The sequence below is a fragment of the Lepidothrix coronata genome, unplaced genomic scaffold (genome assembly GCF_001604755.1).
Source record: "Lepidothrix coronata isolate B3197 unplaced genomic scaffold, Lepidothrix_coronata-1.0 Scaffold186, whole genome shotgun sequence".
Taxonomy (NCBI): domain Eukaryota; kingdom Metazoa; phylum Chordata; class Aves; order Passeriformes; family Pipridae; genus Lepidothrix; species Lepidothrix coronata.
In genome coordinates, this window is record NW_016690366.1 from 1553203 (window position 1) to 1575932 (window position 22730).

General features: G+C 47.0%; 1 protein-coding gene across 5 annotated transcripts in view; it reads left to right on the plus strand.

The window, feature by feature from the left end:
- FAM120A (family with sequence similarity 120A) overlaps positions 1-14699 on the plus strand; it is a 52372-nt gene extending 37673 nt beyond the window's left edge. For 2 of the 5 annotated variants that reach the window (XM_017830946.1, XM_017830947.1), the window contains exons 13-18: positions 2737-2946; positions 3799-3982; positions 4853-4999; positions 6459-6600; positions 10191-10287; positions 12784-14699. In XM_017830946.1, coding sequence (XP_017686435.1) covers positions 2737-2946; positions 3799-3982; positions 4853-4999; positions 6459-6600; positions 10191-10287; positions 12784-13095 — 1092 coding nt within the window. In that variant the 3' untranslated portion in view covers positions 13096-14699. The remainder of the gene's footprint in view (positions 1-2736; positions 2947-3798; positions 3983-4852; positions 5000-6458; positions 6601-10190; positions 10288-12783) is intronic. The other 3 variants (XM_017830951.1, XM_017830948.1, XM_017830952.1) reach the window with 2 other exon arrangements.
- Positions 14700-22730: the final 8031 nt, after the last annotated feature.

Sequence of the window (22730 nt, forward strand, 5' to 3'; positions counted from 1 at the left end):
GAGACTTTTATATAATCTTGAGTGAAAAAGTGCAGGGGAAAGAAGTAAAACAGTTTATGAATACTCTTAGAACTGTAAAGATCATTATTTTGAGGATTTTAAAAGTTAAAATCTCAAACGTTTAATTTTTTTTTTCTAGTACAGTGGCACTCCATGAGGTAAATACTGCTGGCTAACTCATAGTTAGTGTGGTATCCTTGTTGTAAATACAGAAGGTAAAGCAGCAAGGAGGAGGTGGCACTTGTTTCCCAAGTTGACACGAGCAGCAATTCTAGCATCCCTCTTCTCAGGAGAAACAACAATGAAGCTCACACATATTCCAGCTCTTAGGCTTTTCCAAGGTATATTTTGTCACTGATACCAGGTCTGGAAGAGGTTTCCTCAAAGCCAGCAAGTGACTATTTCTCTTCTGTGGGTGACAAGTGGAGTGTGAGTTGGGTTCCTGCCTGTAGCACCCTGGCAAGGACTTCTCAGCCTCAATCCGTAAACCAAATCAATCTGCTCATGGAAACTCGGCACTTAGATATAAAAGTATTAGTCAGTGCAAGGGGAAGAAAACCAAATCCGCTACAAAATCTGTTTGAACTTGGCACACAGCAAGTAGACAATTCACGTGTTAGCAAGGGTGGTAGCAGAGTTAAGAGAAAGCAAAAACCTTCTTCCCTTATACCAAAGAATGAATGTCAACAGGAAAATAATAAAGAGATCAATACAATCCATCAGGAAGACATTTATTTATCCTTTCCCTCATTGCTGAAAAAAATGTGAAGCACCGTGAACACCCCATGAGTTCATGCACAGCCACTTGTTTGCTGCAGCACTTGGGACTGTATCGCTGCTGATGTGGGTTATAACCTGATTATGGCTCCTGAGAATCGTGGTTTTGAGTGCTGCTTGTGGGTAATTCCTTAAAAGTAGCCTAACCATAGTTCCTAGCTGTCAGGAGACTTGTTCAGGTGTGTGCTGGAGCTCCTTTTCAAGGTGTGTACTGGACATTTGTGCTGGGAGCCCTGTGTGCTCACTGGGCCCTTCAGAACCCCAGGGGTTTGGTCCAGAGAACAGCTCTGTCCATGTTGGAGGAGCAGTGCTTTGTCTTCAGGGCAGTATGTGGCCAACCTCTGCAAAGGAATGACCTGGCCTTGAGTTACCCTGTGTGCTCAGAAGGAATGTAGGCAGCCCATCTGAGGGGACAAGCATTGCACTTGGCAAAGTCTTCCAAAGGCTCATGAGAGGGTGGTTCAAGGCATCTGCCCCAAACTCTCCTGAAGCTGCGTGATTGTACCTGTGGGTATCAGCAGAAATTCTAATGACAGTTTTGTAGGCCAGGCTGGATGCATCAAAGAGCAGCTGTGTATCAGCCACTTGATCTGCCATGTCCATTCTCCAAACACAACACAACAAACAAATCATAGAATCACAGAATGGTTTGGGTTGGAAGGGACCTTAAAGCTCATCCAGTTCCAACCCCTGCCATGGGCAGGGACACTTCCCACTATCCCAGGTTGCTCCAAGCCCCATCCAGTCTGGCCTTGGACACTTCGAGAGATGGTGAGCCCACAACCTAAATGACATCTAAGGGTAGAGATTTTGACAGAGGTATCTATAGTTATAGAATCATCAGAGTCTCGCCTCTCTTAAGGTCTGATGCAAAGAGGTAAAAACTCACTGTGAAAATTGCTGGTCTTAGAGACCTAAGAAAGGAATCACAGAGAAAATACTCTTTCCATTCCAACACAAAACAAATGACTAGTGATAAACAGCAGACAATATTTTGGTTTAATAGACATTGTTTTATTTTTCAATCACAAAGTAATGCAGATAACTTCTATAAGATGTGTTGGTTAGCTGGAAGATGCAGTGTTTCCTCAGGGTTGTTACTGTCTTCACATGAAGCTGCTTGTGAATACAGACAGAAAGAACAGCTGAGTTTGAACCCAGCTGTCTGCAAAATGAGCTGGATAGTCTTGGGGCCCTTAAAGGTTGCTTATGCATAAGGAAGGTAATGGAGTTTAATTTTAAAGTTTAATACCAAGGTCTTGAAAATGTTCCCAAGAAAGGGCTGATATTTTGAGAAGTATTTCAGAGAACACCAGTAGTGATATTTTCTTATGCCAGAGCTAAAAATACACTTGCTGCAATCCAATCCTTTTTTTCTTCTACCATCAGCTATTATTCACCATTTAATTTTACCTTTGTGTCTCTATTCTGCATCCTAAATAAAACTTGTATGCATAAACACTGCCTTGTTATTAAGAGTTGTGTTCTTACAGCAAAATCAAGATAATAGAAAATCCATTATAAAGGAGTTGGAAAGGAAATGTGTTATATAGGAAGAAAAATGGAATGCTGGCAATGAGCTCATTCCTGAAACGTTCTACAGCACATCTCAGAAGCAGATAATTATTTGGAATAAAATTTTTAATGAAGTTTTCTACTGCTAATTTCCTCTAAGTGTCTGTAGAAATAGTTTCTTGCACTTTGTTGAGAAAATAGAGGGATTTGGGTTTATCTCTGGCCTCCAGAGTGGATGGATGGAACCAAAGCCTTCCTGAGGACTGCAACTCTGCATGCACAGGCGAGAGGTTCCGGTGCATTCTTCTACTCCAGCATGTGAAAGTCTGGATGACCTTTTAAAATCCCTCTGTTTGCAAGAGTTTTGAAAAGAATGTAACTGTTGGAATAACTTTGAATTACATTTCATGACGATCTTACTGACTTTCGCGTGTTTCCCAACAGATTGAGAATCTGGACCCCCGTGGAATCCAGCTGTCTGCTCTATTTATGAGCGGGGTGGACATGGCTCTTTTTGCCAATGATGCTTGCGGGCAGCCGATTCCATGGGAGCACTGCTGTCCCTGGATGTATTTTGATGGGAAATTATTCCAGACCAAGCTCATCAAAGCAAGCCGGGAGAAAGTTCCGCTCATCGACCTCTGTGATGGTCAGGTGTGTAGTTCAGCACGGTGAGGGAGTGTCCCTTGTCCCCAGAAGGGTTGGATGGGGTGGGTTGATTATCATTTATGTCACATGTCATGTCCCTGCTTTTAAAGGAAAGTACAAAGTGAATGGCTGATGGGTGGGTTTTGCTGTTTAATCGCTTTTCTCTTGATGATTGGCATGGCATTTGGGCAGATTTGGAAGAAGAGGCATCCACTGAAATTTCATTTTTTTTCTCTCTGGAAACTGAAACTTGAATGCCATGGTGAATGGCCGAGTTGGAAACTCTCTGCTCATTTGTTCAAGTCCTGCCTTTTTGGGTCAGGCTGTCCCAGAGGACTAAGCTGCACTGGGTTTACAGTGAAAGAAAACTGGTGGTTTCTAACTGATTTTACAGACTGTGAAGTCATTCTTGAGGTCTTTTAGCTTTACACATTTCTTACAATCTTAAAATACACATGTAGGAGTTTTTTGTTGTATCTAAATCATGCAAAATTATTATCTAACTGTAAAATCGAAAAACTGATAAAAATCAACAGTATACTGTATGACCAAAACTTTTTTTTGCTTTTAATTTTTTGGGAGGTATGAAATGGTATCCCTTCTTATTTCTGACTCAAGGGAAGCTAATCTTAGCTTGGCTACTGATGGTGGCCATGGTCCCTCTCAGGCTTGTAACCCTCCAGGCATGTTTCAGCCTGTCTGCACAGACTCTGGTTTGCAGTCCAGGTTTAGGATGATGATTCTGTCTCTATTCTTCTATTGTTTTGCTTTCTTCTTTGAATTTGTTGTGTAAATGTAGTTTTATACAATTGAAATGAGAATTTTAATATCCCTCTGTGACCTTCTCTTTATTCCTAGGCTGAGCAGGCAGCCAAGGTTGAAAAGATGCGTCAGAGCATCCTAGAAGGATTAAATTTCTCCAGGCAGAACCATCCTCTCCCTTTCCCACCTCCACCTGCCATGCCTTTCTATCCAGCTTCTATGTATCCTCGACACTTTGGGCCAGTCCCACCACCTCAGGGCAGGGGGAGAGGCTTTGCTGGTAAGTGATGGGACAGCGGTGCCACACACCTTACCTTACCTTGCACATCCCCAGAACTACAAATCCGTTTTCCTGTTCAGTTTCACAGAGAAAATACATAAAAGCAAGTGGTTGGCTTGTGTTGGCAAGTGCCAATGACTGTATTTTGGTGTTACTTTTATTAGCCATAGCCCGGTGATATGGAATGTGCGTATTTCCATCAGGATTTTAGTAACTGTGCCAGATCAAAATATTTTTACTGTTATTGTAGAACTAGAAAAAAGAGGAATGGATGGACACTGGGTGTTATGAAAAGGCTCTGACTTGCACAATACATTGCTTCAAAATGTTTATAAATTAATGGACACAGTTTAAGTGTCAGGGTTGGACAGCCTTTCACCCTCCCCACCCCTCCGTGTTTTGCTACAGTCATTTAACCATTGGCACCCTCGAGTGTAAATACTGACACAACCATTCCAGGCTGTTCCTACAATTGCTCCCTTCCTCAAAATCTCTCTGTCCCAAGGCCCATAGGTATATGGATATGGACACGGGCATTCCTGGGGTGCCACGACTGTAGCCAGCAGAGCTCACTGCCAAAAAATTGTCCCAAGCCTTTACAACGCCTCAGAAATTGGGATCCCATTCCAAACCCAGGGTCAAGGCATGCTCTTTGGACAAGGGACACCGTGCTGGCTGAGGCAGCAGGACACCTTTGGCCAGGGCTCCCTCGGTGTGATGGTACAGCATCACCCACAGGAGCCCGGTCCACAGGAGCGCGGCCCTCCTGGCTGGCTCCAGAAGGGTGGAAGGAGGCAGCAGCCTCTCTGCTGGGGCCTTCCCAGATGCCTGGCCCCCTCACAGCTTTTCCCCTGTCTTTCTTTACCCTGGGTCTAACAGGAGTCTATGGCTTCGGAGGCCCTTATGGGGAAACAGTAGCCACAGGCGCTTACCGGGCCTTCCGGGTGGCGGCAGCGGCAGGACACTCCGGAGCCTTCTCTGGCAATGACAGCAACAGGACTAGCAAGTTTCAGGGCGGTAATTATACCCAAACCCCTTTTCTTAGAGCTTCTGGCAACGGCTTCCTCCACTGTACGGTTTGGTCTGAGGCTTTCTTCCTGACTCCCTGTCTCCCTAACTGTCTCAGCTTCCCTCTCTAGAGCCTGCCCGGGCTGCTGTCCGCTCTGCTCCCCGTCCCTGCCGCCAGCCTCCTCTCATGCCTAGAAACCCTCCTCCGAGTCAGAAGAGCCCAAAAACCCAACGGGGCGGGCTGGCTCCTGTCCCCAAAAGGCGAGGGGGGATCTGTAACCTGCTGGACTCTGCCTCACTCTATTAACAGGCGTTTTCCAAAATCTGAGGCAGTTGAGCTTTTTGCAAAAACCCAATGTAGACACGACTGACTTCACTGTTACTGCTGACCCCTTCCTTGCTGGCATCAGTGCTCGCGTGGACACAGGAGTGGGATATAGTTCCCTACCTGTGTGCCTGTTGCTTACCTCCTGTATGAGGTGGGATGATGGAAACCTGTTGATTCCGATGCCCTGGTCAGGGTAATTTTTTCATATTTATTCAGCTGTTCTTTCTGGCCTCTGAGCTTTTATCCTAAGAGCAAACATACCTCTAGTGCTTCATGTGTGAATAACTCTGCCCCTGCAAACCATCTGCATTTGGAGCTGAAGGACTTGCACAGGAAAGTAGGAACCTTCTGGATGTAATCAGTATTGTAGTTCCCAGCCTATTAACGTTTGGAGACTAATTGTGCTGCATAAATGCTGTGGTTTGTAACTCTTTTGGTGCTGATGGTCTTACCAGTAACATCTGGCTCAGTCCCACTCACCCGGATTTCTTAAAATACGTGTTATGCCCTAGAGCTGAATTTTAAGGGCAAAACGCCAGTGTTAAGAGATAAGCAACTTGAACAGAAGCTACAGCTGCATTTTAGACAATTGCAAATTTTAGCTGCTTTCTTGGAAGGGGAAGGATAAACCCACCTTCTACACCCAGATCAATTTAAATGCTACATTTTCATAGCAACTTAGTGTTAGTACAGCTAATCCTGCCTAGTAAGTTCTTTACTGCAAATATAATCTGTGTGGTTTATGCTGATACTTGGCGTTGGCTAAAAAGTGCCTTGAACCTGCAAGAATTACTTCTTCATTAGGAGTGCAGGAAAAAAAACAATCTTCAGCCAGCTTGTAAAGTTCCCCTTGTTTCTTGAGGCTTTTCTAAGTATATTTTAATCCCTGAAACTAAAGCACTCGTGTCAGTTAATTTTTCTTTTCAGAATTCATATCTATTTTTAAAAAAAAGGGGGGGGAGGGAACAGACTCTTGGAGCTCTAACACTTCTGGAATACCACAAAATGAGCAATAGTCTCCCAGTATCCATAGAGGAAATGGGATATGTGGTGAAATCTGGGCAAACCATCTTTCCATTCATTTGGAACTTTACTGTGATGATTGTGAAGATCAAGGTTTGGTTTTCCTTTTATGTGCAGGAGTCCAACCTATTCCTTCTCAGGGAGGGAAACTTGAAATTGCCGGCACTGTAGTCGGCCATTGGGCTGGAAGCAGACGTGGACGAGGGGGGAGAGGGCCATTTCCTCTGCAGGTGGTGTCCGTGGGAGGACCAGCCAGAGGGTAAGTGCCAGCCTGGCAGCGTGCTTCTCATGTGGGATTTAATGACTGGGGAAACAGGGAAAACAGGGAAAAGTAGAGACTGCATATGACACATTTTAGGACACCTAAGGTCGATTATACCTGCTGAATATTCGAGAAAAGCATTGACATTCCTTTTAAAATCTTTTAATTCAGTTATTCAGGTAGGTATAAACATCTATGTGCAAATAAAATTCATACTCAGTCTGAGATAGAGATATACACACACACAGAAGTTTGTTTTGCATGAGGAAATGAGTTAGGGGCTTTCTCTTCCCTGAAATCAACAAACACAATACATTCAATTCCTTTCTGTTTCATGGCAGGACATATTTTAAGAAGCATGATAAGATTTTTAGCAACTACATTATGTAATTCTACTGTGAAGCAGAAAACACCTGAAAGACACTTCTAGGATAGTTCTCTGTTACAGTTGTGGTGGGAGTTGTGCTTAAAAGAATATTAATTTCTTCCGCTCTACCACTTCATTGAACTACAGCTGAAGTTACAGGGGCACAACATGTCTGCGAAACAAGTACTTTATTACAAAAATATCTAGTCCATTACTTTTAAGATTGTATTTTTTCCATAGGTTTACTGGTTCTGTGCCTTACAGAACTTACCTTTAATTAAGGTTCCATCTATTACAGGAGACAATCCCAAAGTAACGTGATTTATATATTATGTCTGTCTGTATTCTGAATGGAGTAAAGTGGGTGTATTTGTGCCACCTTGAGCTAGGGAACTGCAGTCTGAAGGACTTAAGTCTGCACTGCATGAATTCCTCTCTCTGTTAATGTACTTGAATGTGTACTATAAAGCTTCATGCTGGAGTCAGCCAGAGCTGTTGGAATGCTTGTCTTGTTGGGCTGAGTGAGGAGATGGGTTGGTCTGAAGCCCTGGGAGAATGGAGCTGCTGTGGGGACAGGGAGAGGCAGGAGCAGCAGAAACAAAGATGAACAGGTTCAGCAGCAGCACACAGCGTTACTGTGAGAGCAGGGCTGACCTTCGAGGACACTTAATTCTCTAGAATGAGATTTAGTTGCCAAAACAGAGGCTTTGAGTGTTGTTTTAGTTGTTTCAGACAACCGTCAGTTACCTTTGTGGGCTTCAGGGGGCTCCTGTGCTGCTCCAGAGCAGCAGCTGGAGACAGTGGGAATGAGTGCAGGTGAAGAGGCACGAGGCTCTTTTGGGTATCAGTGGACAAAATAACCTTTTCCACCACTGAAATGAGGTTATTGGGAGGTCATCAGTTCTATTTTTCATGAGGATGCATGAACAGGAGAGTGGCCTCCTGCAGAGCCACTCTGTGACCTGCACTGTGTGGGAGAGGCTCTGGTGGTGTCCTGCCCAAAGCCTCTGTCTTCCAGAGCTCCCCGAGGAGCGTCTGGGGGGCACCCTCAGGCTCAGAGCTGCCTTACATGGACACACACGTGCAGGATAGAAGTTCCTCCATCTCCTGAAGAGGGAAATACCTGAATTCATGCAGAACATCTGTAGCCAGGAATCGAGAGCCCTCCTTATCTGGGAAACAGGTCACTGAAAGGGTGTCACTGCTCCAGTCAGTACCTTTGTGACAGGGGAATATGATTCTCCAATAGTAGCTTTTGAGTTGAGATAAAATATCCGACGTTTCTTTTTGTTGGAGGTCCTGTCTTTAGGCAGTAAGGTTTTGGGTGCACGTTGTCACCTCAAAAAGACAGGAAAACTGTCAATGCTAGATCTTCCTGTCTCCATCAAATCAGCACCAATGGGAAATTCTCCACATGTAGAATTACCAGACCTAGTCAGAAAGGGAAAATGACTGCAGGCACCTTACCTGTTTGTTGGGTCAGTTGATACTGAAATACAGCCAGTAGGAAAACATGCTCGTGTTAAGGGTTCTGCCTAAAGACAGAATCATAGAACCATGGAATGTCCTGAGTTGGAAGGAAGCCACAAGAATCATCCAGTCCGACCCCTGGCCCTGCACAGGACACCCCAGCAATACCACCATGTGCCTGAGGGTGTAGTCTTGAAGCTCTGGCAACCTTGGGGCCATGGCCACTGCCCTGGGGAGCCTGTTCAGTGCCAACCACCCTCTGTGGGAAGAACCTTTTCCTGATATCCAACCTAGGGATTGAGTCAGGCTTGTTCACCCCATTGTCCACATCTCTGCAACACTGAGCTCAGATGTTCTTATTGTATGAAATTACACCAGCTGTTTTGTATTGGCTTTGACCCAGCAATATATTCTCTGTGATTTCCTGAGGGGGAAAAGTCTTGCTCAGCTCCTTTAAGGACACACTTTCACCTTGTAAAAAGAGAGCCAGTGGGCAGGGTGAGGAAGGAAAGCAGTGAGGGTGACTCACATGCAAACCAGAGCTTTTCCCTCTTCATTCTCTGCTGTTGCTTTTAAACCCCAGAATTTAGTTTCTTATTGCCCAGTGTGGGCATTCACATCGCGTGTGAAAAGACTAGGGGGGCACAGGCCAGTGTCACGTGGGGACCTGCTGGAATCGGGCAGCAGATCCAGAGGAAACACAGAGCAATGCCATACTTCTAGAGCAATCCAATATTTCTAGTCGAGAAAACCAAAGGCATTTTTAAGGCAGTGGTATCCTTGACATAATGATAGGGAAGTTGAGTTTCTGCAATTGACGGGACTAAAACAGTTTTAGCAGAATCGTGAAACCAGTAAGGTTGGAAAAGACCTCTAAGATTGTCACATCCAGCCACCAGCCCAACACCACCACCATGTTCACCACTGAGCCATGTCCCCAAGTGCCACAGCCACATGTTTTTTGAACACTTCTAGTGGTGACTCCAGCACTGCTCTGGGCAGCCTGTGCCAGGGCTTCACAACCCTTTCCATCAAGAAATTGTTCCTGATATGTAATCTAAACCTCCCCTGGCACAACTTGAGGCCAAGGTGAGAAAGTTTGTTTTGATCTGATCTAATCTGTACTGAATCACACCAAAAATCACCACCCACTGTGTCCAAGTTGAGAGCCTCCATTGGAAAGCATACCAGCTTATCAATTGCCACATGCCACATATGGATGAAACTCCTTTATTCCCTCAGTGTCTTAGATAATTTTGTATTCTCCCATCAAAACCAAAGGAGTTTTGTATTTTGCCTCACTTTCTTTTATCAGATCCTGTCTGTCTCACGCATTCATATGGGGGAAGTGTTATTAAATGGGGAAAATGCCCTTGTAAGTGGTTCAAATTGCTGTTTTTGTAAGGTGAAAGTATTTTGAGCTCTGGTTTTAAAGTGCTGTGAGGATAACTTGACACTTGGATAATGTTTCTGTATAGCTTGAAGGTATCATTCAGTGTTTTTCTAGAAGGGAAATATAGAAACAAACATTTTATCACTCCAAACCCAAAAGGTTTGTTGGGTTTGATACACTTGGGAGCAGTAGAACCCTGTGATTCAGAATTAGTCATCTTGCTTCTCTAAAGACATCTCTTTAAGGAACCAAAGACAGTAAAGCTAGGGAAAAAATATTCCAGCAAAATGAGATGTAAAGCAGTTGTAACCAAAGCTGATGTGTGTTTGTTTTCTCCTCTCTCCCCCACCCCTGCAGGCGTCCCAGAGGAGTTATCTCCACTCCGGTGATAAGAACTTTCGGAAGAGGAGGAAGGTACTATGGGCGAGGTTATAAAAGCCAGGGAGCAATTCAGGTAATGAAGCCAAGTGCCTGACTTGGCTCTGTGGGACAGGCTGGGCTGGACTGGACTCCAGACCAGCTCAAAGTGGCTGTGAGCTGTACCAGGACAGGCTGGTGTCACATCTCACTTAAGGCAAACTTTGCTTCTAAAGACACACATGGAAGAATGTATTTTGACATGAATCCTGTGCCTACACTGCTCGAACCAGTCGTGGGAGTAGAAGAAAATTTAGGAAAAGTAGGAGAAATACAAAGCTGAAACAAATTAGCAGTTCTATTCCCGCTCCCACTCTTCCCCAGTTCCTTTTCTGGGACCTTGGTCCAACCTCATGAAGGAAAGTTTGTAGCAGTGAAGGATCTTTGCTGCTGGAGGGCTCCAGATGAAAGAGCTGGCTCTGAACTTCTTGGGAATAGCGGAGCAGCCTTTGCCCGGTGAGCACACGGGTTCCTTTCTGGTGACAACCTGAGAGGTGTCCATGGATCGTGACTTTTGTCTTTTCCATGGATCCTTCAAGTACTGCTGACCAAGATGCTGATCTCTGTGAAGTGCCTGTTGCTTCAGAGTTCTGTTTTCCTCCCTTTTCCATGGTTCTGGCTGCTCTGCAGTTTGGACTGTAACGGAGGAATGAGTAGGAAATAGTTGGAAGAACTTCCACAATAAATATATCATATGGACATGCCATTTGTCAGGAACACCTGAGAGTAGGGGGGTGTTTGCAGGTGTCAGACAGTAAAAGAGGGAATGTTCTCCAGTAGATAATGAAGCAACTCAACTTTGAGTAAAACTTACTGATTTTTAGGTGTAAAAATTCAGATACTTTAGTTCCTAGTTAAATTTCTGTGTACACAGACTCTATATATTTGCAAATGTACCTATGGATCTGAAACTTTACATTTTTAAATAGAAGAGAAACCAGTTTGTTAGTGATAGAGTATCTAATTTCTGAGTAGCTTAACCTTTGAAATAAAGGAAACCCTGAAAACATCCTCCCAAATATTCCAGGCTTACTGCAGATGTACATATGGAAGTGTAGTTTAGGTAGAACATGCGGATGTGTTGGCAGGTGCCATCAAGGTTGGATATTCACATTTTTATCAATGATGTGTAATTTGGATGGTAAATACTTGTGATCACAAGGACCTGTGTGTAAAATTGTGCCTGGACAAGAAAGATAAATGACGTTTTCTGTGGACTGGTCCTGAACTCACTGCGTTTTGTGGTCATCAAGTCCCTCTAGTACATTCCTTGTACAGGAAGAGGAAAAAGGTGATTTAAAATGCACGTGGCAAGGAGAAGTTAGGAAACTTCATGTGTCTTGAGTAGACTGTGATGCCCAGTTCAGGTTGAGTGGTGTACCCTGAGCTCATACCCTGGGATGAGGAGGGGTGTCTGTGCAGGGCCAGAGTCACCCCCTCCCCAAGGGCTGGGAATCTGACCAAAATGAGCTGCTTGTATTTACCAAACACATCAGACTGGCCGTTTTTGTCCCAGGAGGAGACCTTTCACTCTTGGTCTGTAAAGAAGCAAAAGCATGTCTTGAAAGCTGAACATAGTGACCCCTCTAAAGAGGCCCATGGACACGGGTGATCAGTGTCCCTTGTCCTCAGGGGCCAGTCCCGTACCTGTGCAGTGGGACAGAGTTGTTGGTGATTATCTGGGTAATGAGAATGCTGGAGAGCAGCAGTGCTGGCTCACCTGCAAAATCCTTCTGTAGAATCCTTCAGCAGCTCAGTACAGCACTAACATGCTGTTCTGGCAGGTAGAAATGGAGGAGTTTGCTGCTGTTTGAGGTGTGTCAGGTTCCCCTGTTTTAAGCCATTTCTTAGCACTTGACTTTGTGAACAGTGTGACAGACCAGTGCACTGCTCCCTAGCAGCCCAGCCTGCTTGTTTTGGTTTGTTTAAAGCCTATTATGTTTCTGGAATGCTAAGATTAATTATAGATACTTTAAAACTAATTGTATGCTGCATCAATCTGGGTTTTATGGCTCTACTCAGTCTTGTAAGATTTTACTATATGCTTTTTGTATAAAACCCCTCTCCTAACGTTGGAAGCATATAGCCTGGTGCAGAGAATACTGCATGGTGCCTCTGCACTCCTTTAAATGCTGTCTGAAAACAGTGGGGTTTGAATTTGAGCAACATGTAACCCTGCCATTAAATCACAGCATTAATGAACCAAGAAGCAGAGTTCTTTGATTCTCAGTCTTGGTGTTTGCAGACATTTATGTACCTCTGATGTTGTGAAATAAGTGAAATATCGAGGTTGAAACTAAGGCATTTGCCCCAGGAGCATCAGGAGGCTCTGGGGAACACTGAAAATCCTCTCCTCAGTGTATTTTTTTTGGCCACTTCTTTCAGCAAATGCCTGGTTTTTCATGTTCACTCACAGTCCCGCTCCCTGCATGCTGCCTGTTGTGGCATCCTTGTATCAGACTGTACAGTTATAGATTTATATACATTTATAGCACTGGTCCTTCAGTAATTCTCTTTTTTTTTTAACAACTAGGGCAAACCTCCTTACGCTGCTTCAGCAGAAGAAGTAGCCAAAGAACTTAAGTCAAAATCCGAGGAGTCTAAATCCTCACTTGTGTCTTCAGATGGATCCCTGGCTGAAAATGGAGTTGTGACTGAGGAAAAACCAGCTTCCCAGATGAATGGGAATACAGGAGACATCAGGGCTTCCAATCAGTCTGAAAGTGCCTTGAGTAATGACTCTAAAATGTGCAATACGAATCCTCACTTAAATGCACTAAATGCAGACAGTGTTTGCCATAAAGATGATGCTCTTGAGGCCACTGTCTTAAAAAAAGAAGAGTAAACTTATTTTTTATAGAGGGTGAAGGATGTTGGGAAGGGTCAGGATTAGGAATATCTGGAAAGAAAGAGAGCCTACAGTTACGTACATTTTTTCCTTTCCGTAAGAGAAAAATGAGGACTTTGGAAATTCGGATCCCTCTTTGATGTCAGAGATTTAAACAACACATTTTTTTAGTTTTAACCAGTTGTAGTCAAAATGCTACAATAAAACAAAAACAAAAAAAAAAAAGAGAATGAAGAGCATTTGACTCCCGCACTTAAAATGAAGTATACATAAAGTTTAAACTGGTTATGACAAAAGCTTGTAGTTTTGTTTTTTGAAATATAAAGAAAACAAATTTTGGCAGTCTTTAAGTATATATAGCTTAAAACTATAATTTTTAGTACTTGGCACCATATGTATGCCATTATATTTGATTTTGCATTACTGTGTCACAATAAAGCTTTCTTTAAGGCTTTGATTTCATGATTATGGGGGGAAAAAGGCACAACCACAGTTTTTTCTTTCTGAAATCTCATCACCGTTGCCGTGGTTCTTTTGTGTTTAAAAATGTGCAAACTCTCGAAACTACCAATTCTCAGTAACACTTGCAGTTCTGCTGAGTTCAATAGACATCATACATACGTTACGAGCGAGTTAAACGGAGATAAACTTGAAATCATAGAAGATGCAAACGACCTTTCAAAACAAACACAATGTGTTGGGAAACTTTTTGTGACTAATACCATGCATCCGTGATCAATGAACTATGTGGTTTTGAATCAGACGTAGACCATTAGTACTACTATTTGAGCTAAACTTCTGCATGGTTCATGATTTTTAAAGTGTGTAGTTAATATTATGCATGTTATTGTCCTCTTTCTTCCATTCTTACAAGTACTGTGCCCATTTGCAAAACAAAAAAAGCTAATAATCAGTAATAGTCCTATAAAAGATGTTAACTATGTTTAGTCATTGACTGATCTTGCTCTAACCTTAAAATTTTGTGATTATTGACCTCTGTTGCATTTATTCTAAAACTTTAAAAAAAAAATTATCTAGCCGTTTTGAATATCAACGTTACCCTGGTGTACTCATTGCTGTATGCATTATTGTTCTCTGTTGCTGTTTTATGCCTTCATATTAGCAAATATGAAATTCTGTGAAAAACAAAAAAAAAAAACCCTTGAACCTCAAAAAAAAAAAAAAGTACCCCCCTTCTGTAGCAGGAAACAAATGGCTTGTTCTTGAGAACTTTCCCATCAAGAATTTAGTATAAGCAAATATACCTGTATCATTTTGATGTTTTTGTTAGTGTTTCCAAACTTAATGTACTTCAAAATCAGAATCATTTCTTTATATTCGTTTTCATATAATTCTCCTGATGCTCTTCATCACACATTAGTGATCAGAAATGAGGTGTAATTCCCCATTCCCTGCCCGCCAGAGCTAAGTAGGTATCTTAATGTAAGTTGAAGGGAGTTCTGCCCCAACTCATGGATTGTGCAAGAATGAACTACTGTTGGGTTTGGCTGGTTGTAGATGGATTGTGGTGTGGTGTCTTTGAAGGCTATTGAATGCAACTTACAGTGCTTAATAAAAATCTTTATTCTTTTAGTATAAAATACTGTATGCCTTTTTTGTCAAGTATTTTTTTAATTAACATGTAAATAAAAGTTTTTCCTATGCCCAAGTCAAGTGGTTGAGTTGGCAGGCTCCGTGGTGCCCTCCCAGAAGGCGGAGGAGGGAAGCAACGACCTTTGGTGTCTTCCCTGGAGGTGTTCAAGGCCAGGTTGGACGGGGCTTGGAACAACCTGGTCTAGTGGAAGGTGTCCCTGCCCATGGCAGGGGGTGGGACTGGATGATCTTTAACCCCTCCAACCCAAACCATTCTGTGATTCCCCTGCTGCTGGGGGACACCGCACTGGTCGAGGTCGAGCTCTGGCCTTGCTGGTGTGTGCAGCTCCTTCAGGCGTCCCCTTTAAATGTCAGATGGTGGATGAGTTGCAAATAAGACAGAAATAATGGAGGCAGTTGTTTAAAGAGAAAAATCAGCCCCAGGTGCTTGCAGATACAGAGGGTGGCCTGTGCCAGCTCTGCAGAGCTGGGAACTCTGGTACAGGAGTTTGCTCTGCATCACAGATCCACCTGACAGAACACGAGGAGCTGCACATTTACACCTTGGTGCCTGTTGGAATAACCATCAACAAACCCAAGGGTGCATGGGAAGGTCCCTGGTGTGCCCGTGCCAGTCCCCAGTGTGTGGGTAATGGCTGCTTTCCTCAGTGTCACTGTGCCACCTGTGTTTTACCACAGGCAGCCGAGGTGGGACGAGCTGTCCACCACAGTGTGACCAGGATTAGGGTGTGAGGGTCCAGCAGATGAAAAGTTCATGGCCCCGGTGCCAGGTGCTGCATGTACTTTTTCCAGAAATCCTGGTGAAGAAGTTTGGCTTGTGTGGCAGGTGTATCCTTGACCTGGAGGCCGGGTTTTCTGTGTGCCCCAATTAAAGCCCTGCCATTGCCCTGTAGGGGCTGAAGGATGAGGAGGATGAGGCCTCGGCTGTCGGCTGTCGGGAGGTGCTGGTGGAAGCAGCAGCGGGAGGATCCCTCAGATACCTGTTGCCTGGCTGGGAGCATCGTGGGCAGACCCAGGGACAACACCAGATGTGTTTTTGCTGCCTGCAGTGGGTCAGCAGTGGGGGATCGGGGTGATGTGGTGGGTGCACTGGGACTGAGCAGGGGTGGGTGGGCTGGGAGAGCCCAGTGATGCTCTGTGAATCTGCCCCCTTGGCAACAAGAACAGGGCTACCTGCCTACTGTCCTGAGCTGCTTCCTGTAGGAGAGAGACATTTTGCATTCAATGAGTCCTCTCCCAAAGAGTTAAACTGACCCTGCGATCAATGATCCTGTGGAATGATCAGGGAATACTGCCTGGGCTCGGTCCTGAAGAACATGTTTTACACCTGAGTTTATGAATAGAATAGAAAAGAATAGAATAAGGATAGGATAGGATAGGAGATGGAGATAGGATAGAGGATAGGACAGGGGATAGGATAGAGGATAGGATAGGATAGAGGATAGGATAGGATAGGAGATAGGATAGGATAGGAGATAGGATAGGAGACAGGATAGAAGATAGGACAGGGGATAGGATAGGAGATAGGATAGAGGATAGGATAGGATAGGATAGGATAGGATAGGATAGGATAGGATAGGATAGGATAGGATAGGATAGGATAGGATAGGATATTTCAGTTGGAAAGGATTCACAAGGATCATTGGGTCCAATTGCTGAACCCCTTCAGCCAGACCGAAAAATTAAAGCACATTATTAAGGGCATTGTCCAAATGCCCCTTGAATACTGACAGTTTGAGGCACCGACCACCTCTCCAGGAAGCCTATTCCAGGGTCTGACCACCCTCGCGGGAAGGAGCTCTCCCTGTGTGACCAGTATCTCCTTATCCGGCTCCAAGACAAGAGTTAAACCGGCAGAATCAGCCTTTTGGGCGGGACCTGTGCCCGTGCCGTGCCCGCGGCGGCAGCATCCGGGCTCTCCCTGGCTGTGCTCGCTAATTGTTTGTGTTAACGAGCGGCGACGATCGGCGTGTGCCACAGCCGAGCCCCGAGCGCTCCCGGCCCTCCCGGGCAGGGGCTGAGCCCCGGCAGCGGGGGCGGTTCGGGCTCGGGGGGGCTGCGGAGCCCGCGGCCCAGCCCGGGTGTTGTTCCCGGCTCTCCTGTGTGACCGGGCAGCGCCGTGTCGCGGGCAGAGAGGGCGGAGAGTGAAGGGTCCCCCCCCGGCATTTCCCGTCCCTCCTGCCGGGCAGGGCCGTGACGGGGCCGTGACGGGGCCGCGGTGTCGGTGCATCGCTGCGTCACGGGCAGGGCCCTCGGCCCGGCAGAGCCGCGGGGTGTTCCCGATCCCTGCTGAAAAACCCTCGGAGCAGTGAGTCCCCCCGGGCTGTGGGAAGCCCTGCAGGCGGCAGGGCCGCGGGGCCCGTTCTCACACCGTCACCGAACAGCTCTGGTGACACCCGGCAGCCGGGACGGAGCCCCAGCGCCTGCGAGGAGGGGGAACGGGACCGCCCAGCCTTCGCTCCTGTGCTGTGAGATGAGTGAGGCCGGGACACGTCTTTCAGTGCTGTCAGTGCCCAAGAGCACCGTTATCCTGCCCCACGATTCCCCAGCCCCCGGCGGCAGCTCCCTCGGTGGTGACAGTCCGTGTAATCCTTTGGATTGCACCTAAAACCTGCAAAGTGAACAGAGTCCGGTCGCACTGACCCGCCAGGTATGACCACACCGGAGGGCAGGGACGGCTCCCCACCCCGTGGGATGGAGATGGGATGGAGTGGGGCAGTGTAGAATCCCAGAAGATAAGGGGCTAATGTGTGTGCCTCAAACACTGATAGCTGTGGAGCCAACCAAGGACTGTTGGGAATAACCAAGGATTGTTGGTCCTAATACACCATAGGAAAGAACAAGATGTGGCTGGAGAAGGGGCCATGCGGAGGGAGGGCAACACTTCTCCGGGACAAACATCCTTGTTCTAGTTCCTGGAGATAAGCACAACACAGCACAGCACAAGCACAGAAGTGAGGCTGAGAAGTGGGCATGGACTGCAGGGGATCAAAACTACCTGAGACCCCCAAAGCCCTCTGACCCATTTCCAGAAAGGTCTGAAAGAATGGGCTGCAGGGGATGGGATGGGATGGGATGGGATGGGATGGGATGGGATGGGATGGGATGGGAACAGAGGGCTGGCTGGCAGGATTCTGACTGCTGAAGGAGGGTGGCATTGGAACCAGGTATCTCCTGGGGGTGCCAGCCCAGAGGCACAGCACTCACAGGTGCCTGGAGCCTTCCAGAATGGTCAAGGGCAGAAACTTTGTTGTGGGGCTGGAGGGGTGTATCACCCCAGGTTCCCAACTGCCTTTCGAGGTGCTGCATTGAGGTGGTGCCCTGGGGTGAAGCCTCAGTGCGTTCACCCTCAGCAGTGGGTTCTGCTGTTCCTGTCAGACCACACAGCACCTCCTGGGTAAAGTCCCCAGGAGAGTGTCCCCGGGTGCCACCCCTGGCAAAGCTCCTCCCTGCCTATGGGCCTTGCCTTTGGGTCTCTGTCAGCGCTGCGCTCATCTGTGTTACTTTACTCTGGTTTCTGGTTCCTAACAGCTCTCAGCACATCAAAAGAGAAATGTTTAAACACTTGGAAGATCTCTTTTACCTAGGAAACTCCTGGCTTTGGGAAAAATGAACATCCTGAGCGAGGGATGTACCCTGATCCCTCATGGAACAACGTGGGGAGAGGTGGAACAAGTGAGGATCAGCTTGAGGCAGCAGTGGGCTCATATGCATCTCCCTCCTTTACAGAGCTTTGGAGCAGGGAATGCTTGTGGCCCAGCACAGTGACACTGTGTGAGGGGGTGACAGGGGCAGCTCCTGCCTGCAACCAGCTCGGGGTAAAAAATAAAACATTATGTCCAGCTGCAAGTGATGAATCCTCATGGATGGGCAGAGCCCTGGCAGCTGAGACAGCAAACATGTTCCTGGAGCTGTGGAGCAACCCCGGAGGAGCCAGGGGTTCCCCCCCAGGAATGTGCCTTTTTCCCCCAAAATATGCCAACCAAGTCCTGATTCCTGAAGATCCAAATGGAATCTCTTCCAATAGTTTTTCTACTCACTGCATCTTGCCCTTGTACCCAGCGGCGACTCCTGGTCCCGCGTTGGCAGCGACTCACAGCCCAGCCGAGGAAAAACTGGGAGATGCAGGGTCAGTACAGCACGTCCTGACAAATGTGATCAGATTTCCCTGTCTTTCTGCCTTTGGATTCTTCTTGCCTGCAGTGCTGCCAGTGGGGTTGGCTCTGGGATTAACTCTGCATTGGGGTGGGTCTACTCAGGTCAGTGGTGCTGGGGGGCTCAGGCATGGTTTAGGGGGCTCAGATGTGGTTTAGGGGGCTCAGATGTGGTTTAGGGGGCTCAGGTGTGGTTGGGGGGGGCTTGGGTGTGGTTGGGGGCTCAGCTGTCATGTGCAGCAGGACCGGGGCCATCGCTGCTGCTGCCCCTGGCAGGTGGGTGTGCGGGGGTCTCACCCTCTGCCTGGGGAACCCGCAGTCCTCCTGTGCCGGGCGCTCAGCACCGCTGGCATGGAGCCTGCCCTGCTGTGCTGGGACTATGATCCCCACTACTCTGGATCTCCAGCAGCCCGGGGAGTCCACGGGGCTCCCCCACACCAGCCCTGCGCAGGGATGGCACTGTGGGTTGGACAGGGCTGTGAGCAACCTGGTCTAGTGGAAGGTGTCTCTGCTCATGGCAGGGAGGTGGAACGGGATTGTCTGGAAGGTCCTTTCCAACCCAAAACACGCTGTGATAAGATGATCCTGTGACCCACAGATCACAGTGGCGCCACTGACTCACTCATCACTGCCATGATGTGCACTGGGACAGATCCCAGCCCAGCCACAGGGCACCCTGGGTGAGCAGCCCCTGGTGTGGTGGCCGTGGTGACCACAGTGGCCATGTCCTGAGCAGGGCTGTGCCAGGCTGCTGGCTCCCAGCTCTGCCCCATCTCCCCCAGCCTGTCCTCTGCTCCCCACTGCTCCAATCACTGGTGTGCTGACTCTCCCTGTCCTGCCTTGCTTTGCTCTTCCACGTGAGGATCCAGTTCCCTTTCACCCCTCTGAGTGCAGCAGGGAGGTGGGAGGAGGTTTTGCTTGTTCCCTGCCCCAGTCCAGGGGCACTGGGATCTCCCGTGTCTGTTTCATTTTTATTTTATTTAAGTTTTTCCCCTGAAGGCCTTGTAGAGTGAGAACTGCACACAAGACATAGACAATGCCACCGAGGCTGCCCTGCTGCTGGTGCTGCCACGGGCAGGCTCCTGCCCTCCCCTCCTGCCTCGACCTGGGCCCCTAAGTAAATGAAATAAAAGTAAGTAAAATAAGTAAGATAAAGTCAATAACACAAAATAAAATAAATATCTGAAAAATTAAAATCTCATAAAAGAGACTGATAAGTTTTATTGACAGCTGACAAGAAGGTTCAAAGTTTGGTTTTTTGCCAATGTACCTCGTGCAGGTTCTAGTGACTGACAACAAACACACAGTTTAATGTCAATGTGACACCAAAACCCCGTGCAGTGACTCCTTATGGCACATGCCATCAGATTGTGGGAGGGAATATAAAGTATTAATATATTAGCATAAATTAATATTAACAATCAATATAAATGTGGTGTTGGGGAGCACTGGAAGGATGGATACTGTCTGCAGCCACTGGACAGGGGGACTCTTGGGCTGTTTGAGGCTGCGCCACTGCTGCTGATGTTTTTCCAATTGGCTTAAAACTTATTTTTTAATCAATAATTAATTAAATATTAAATCTTTTAAAATACTAATTTTAGAACTATTTATCAGATAAAAACTGATTTCAATATTTCAAAGAGTGAACTTAATGATCAAATGACGTTTTGCTGAGGCAGCTGGGCACAGCTCCACTGCTCACCCTCCCTGCCAGAGGGCTGCCAGGCACCTTCTGGATCCAAATGCTCCTGGAGAACTGAGGACAGTGGGACAACCTCACCCATAAGTTTCTTTATCCATTAATCCCTGTCAAAGGGACGAGTAAGATGTCTGAGCTGCCAGAACAGAGCTACTGTGTTTCCATGCAGTGTTGGCTCCAGCATCATCCAACACAACTGACTTTGCAGAGGAAAGGAGTGAAAACATGGACACTGTGAAAACAGGAGTAAAAACACGGACACACCACTCTACTGCTGGGTATGGGATCACCTGAGGCCCAGCAATGGATGAGCAGGAGCTGGACATGATTCCAGCCCCCAGGAGCACCTTGGCTGCACCCACACCTGGCCCTGCTGCCCTTTGTGGTGGGCACCAAACCCCCGTGGCAGTCAGAGGGGTTGGCTCACCCACGACTGCAGGGGGGACACGCTAACACTGGAATTCCAGGGAGTGCTTGGGAATATGGCTATTTGCATGGAGATGCTCATGGGACTGAGGAAAGGTGGTGAGAATGTAATTCTTCACAGCTCATATGGGCTGGGTGAGCAAAGCCCATAAACAACTGGGAGGGGGAAATGAGCACAAGACACGGTGTGGAGGAGCTGCTGTGTTCACAAATGCTTCAGGGAATAGTCGTGGAATCATTTTGGTTGGAAAAGGCCTCCAAGGTCATCAATCCAGCTGATGATTCCATGTGCCATTAACATGAAAACACTGGTTTCAGGAAGGGAGGGCAGCCCGTCAGGTTGCAGTGCAGGTGTTTGGGGTGTACAGAGGCACAGAGCCCAGAATCCTCGTGACTGTCCTGGAGGCATCCCAATCTCCAGAGGCTCATTTAAACCCTGAGCTGAGAGGTGCTGGGAGATGTCCTTGGCATGAGGAGCAGTGTCAAGGCGTGTGCAGCTCTGCGATGGCTCCTGAGCTGTTCCGACCCATCCCGCCTTACTCCCAGGACTTGCTCTTCTACTTTCTGGCTGAAGCTGTGAACCATCAAAGCCATGACAGATGGATTTAAACCTACAGTTTCAGAGGCTTTTAGGGGGCGGGTCCTTTTGTGATGCATTGCGATGAAGGAAGCAGGTCCCTTGGTGCACCTTGAGACACTCAAACCCACCAAGTCACAGTTTAGGACATGGCCCTGTGGCCTCCCACTGTGTCACTGCACTCGGGGACGTGTCAGAGGCCACCCGTGGTGGGGCTGAGCATGTCACCCACACACAGCTCTGTGTGTGACAGTCCTTCCTGTGTGTGTACACACAGCGGGCAAGGGGAACCATCCTGGCAGCCCCTTTTCAGCAGGGCTGTCTGTACCAAGCCAAAGTGGGGTCTGTCTGTACCAACAACAGCCACCTCACTGCAGAAAAACTCAAATTTGAAGTTTTTTGGCTCCTTGAATTTCCCTTGTCCCTCACAGGTGATTCTGAGGATTTTTGCAGACTGATGAAAAAAGGCTGAGAAATATCTGTTTTATTTTTTGCTCTAAGACAAATAAAAGTTTCCCCCTCACCCCCCCAAATGTAAAGGATTTGAGATGCTGAATTCATCATAATGGAATTAAAATCCCACCTTCGCTGGGATACCCATTGCGAGCACTTTGTAGGAAGCTCTCACTCCTCAGGGAAAGGTGTCAGTGGCTTTTGAACACTCTGGGGACACAGGTCCTCTCAAAAGCCCCACAGTCTGGTCGTTTAACCTCTGTCAGAGCCTTGGCGTGGTGAGGCAGCCTCGGCTCAGACTCCACGGTTCCCCTTTCACCTTCGCTGTGGGAGGGGGCCCGTGGGGATGTGCAGGGTTGGGGTACACAGTCAGTCAGTGCCTCGGCGTCCCCTCACAGCCCATATGCTGCTGGGATCTGGTTCTTGGTGGGAACAAGGTGTTCATTACCATCCCTTTGGTGTCACAGCAGGGAAAGGGCTCTGCTAGAGGAGGTGGTGACTTTAAAGACAGAAATCATACAGTCACAGAATCACAGGGTGCTTTGGGCTGGAGGCGACCTTAAAGACCATCTCATCCCAACTCCCAGTAAAACTCCCAGGTGGTTAAACCCTCTCAAATTTGATTTTAGTGAATAGAAAGAAGCTCATTTTTTCGTTGGTTTTTTTTTTTTTTTTTTATGTGAACCAGCCCCGGTGCATATCTATG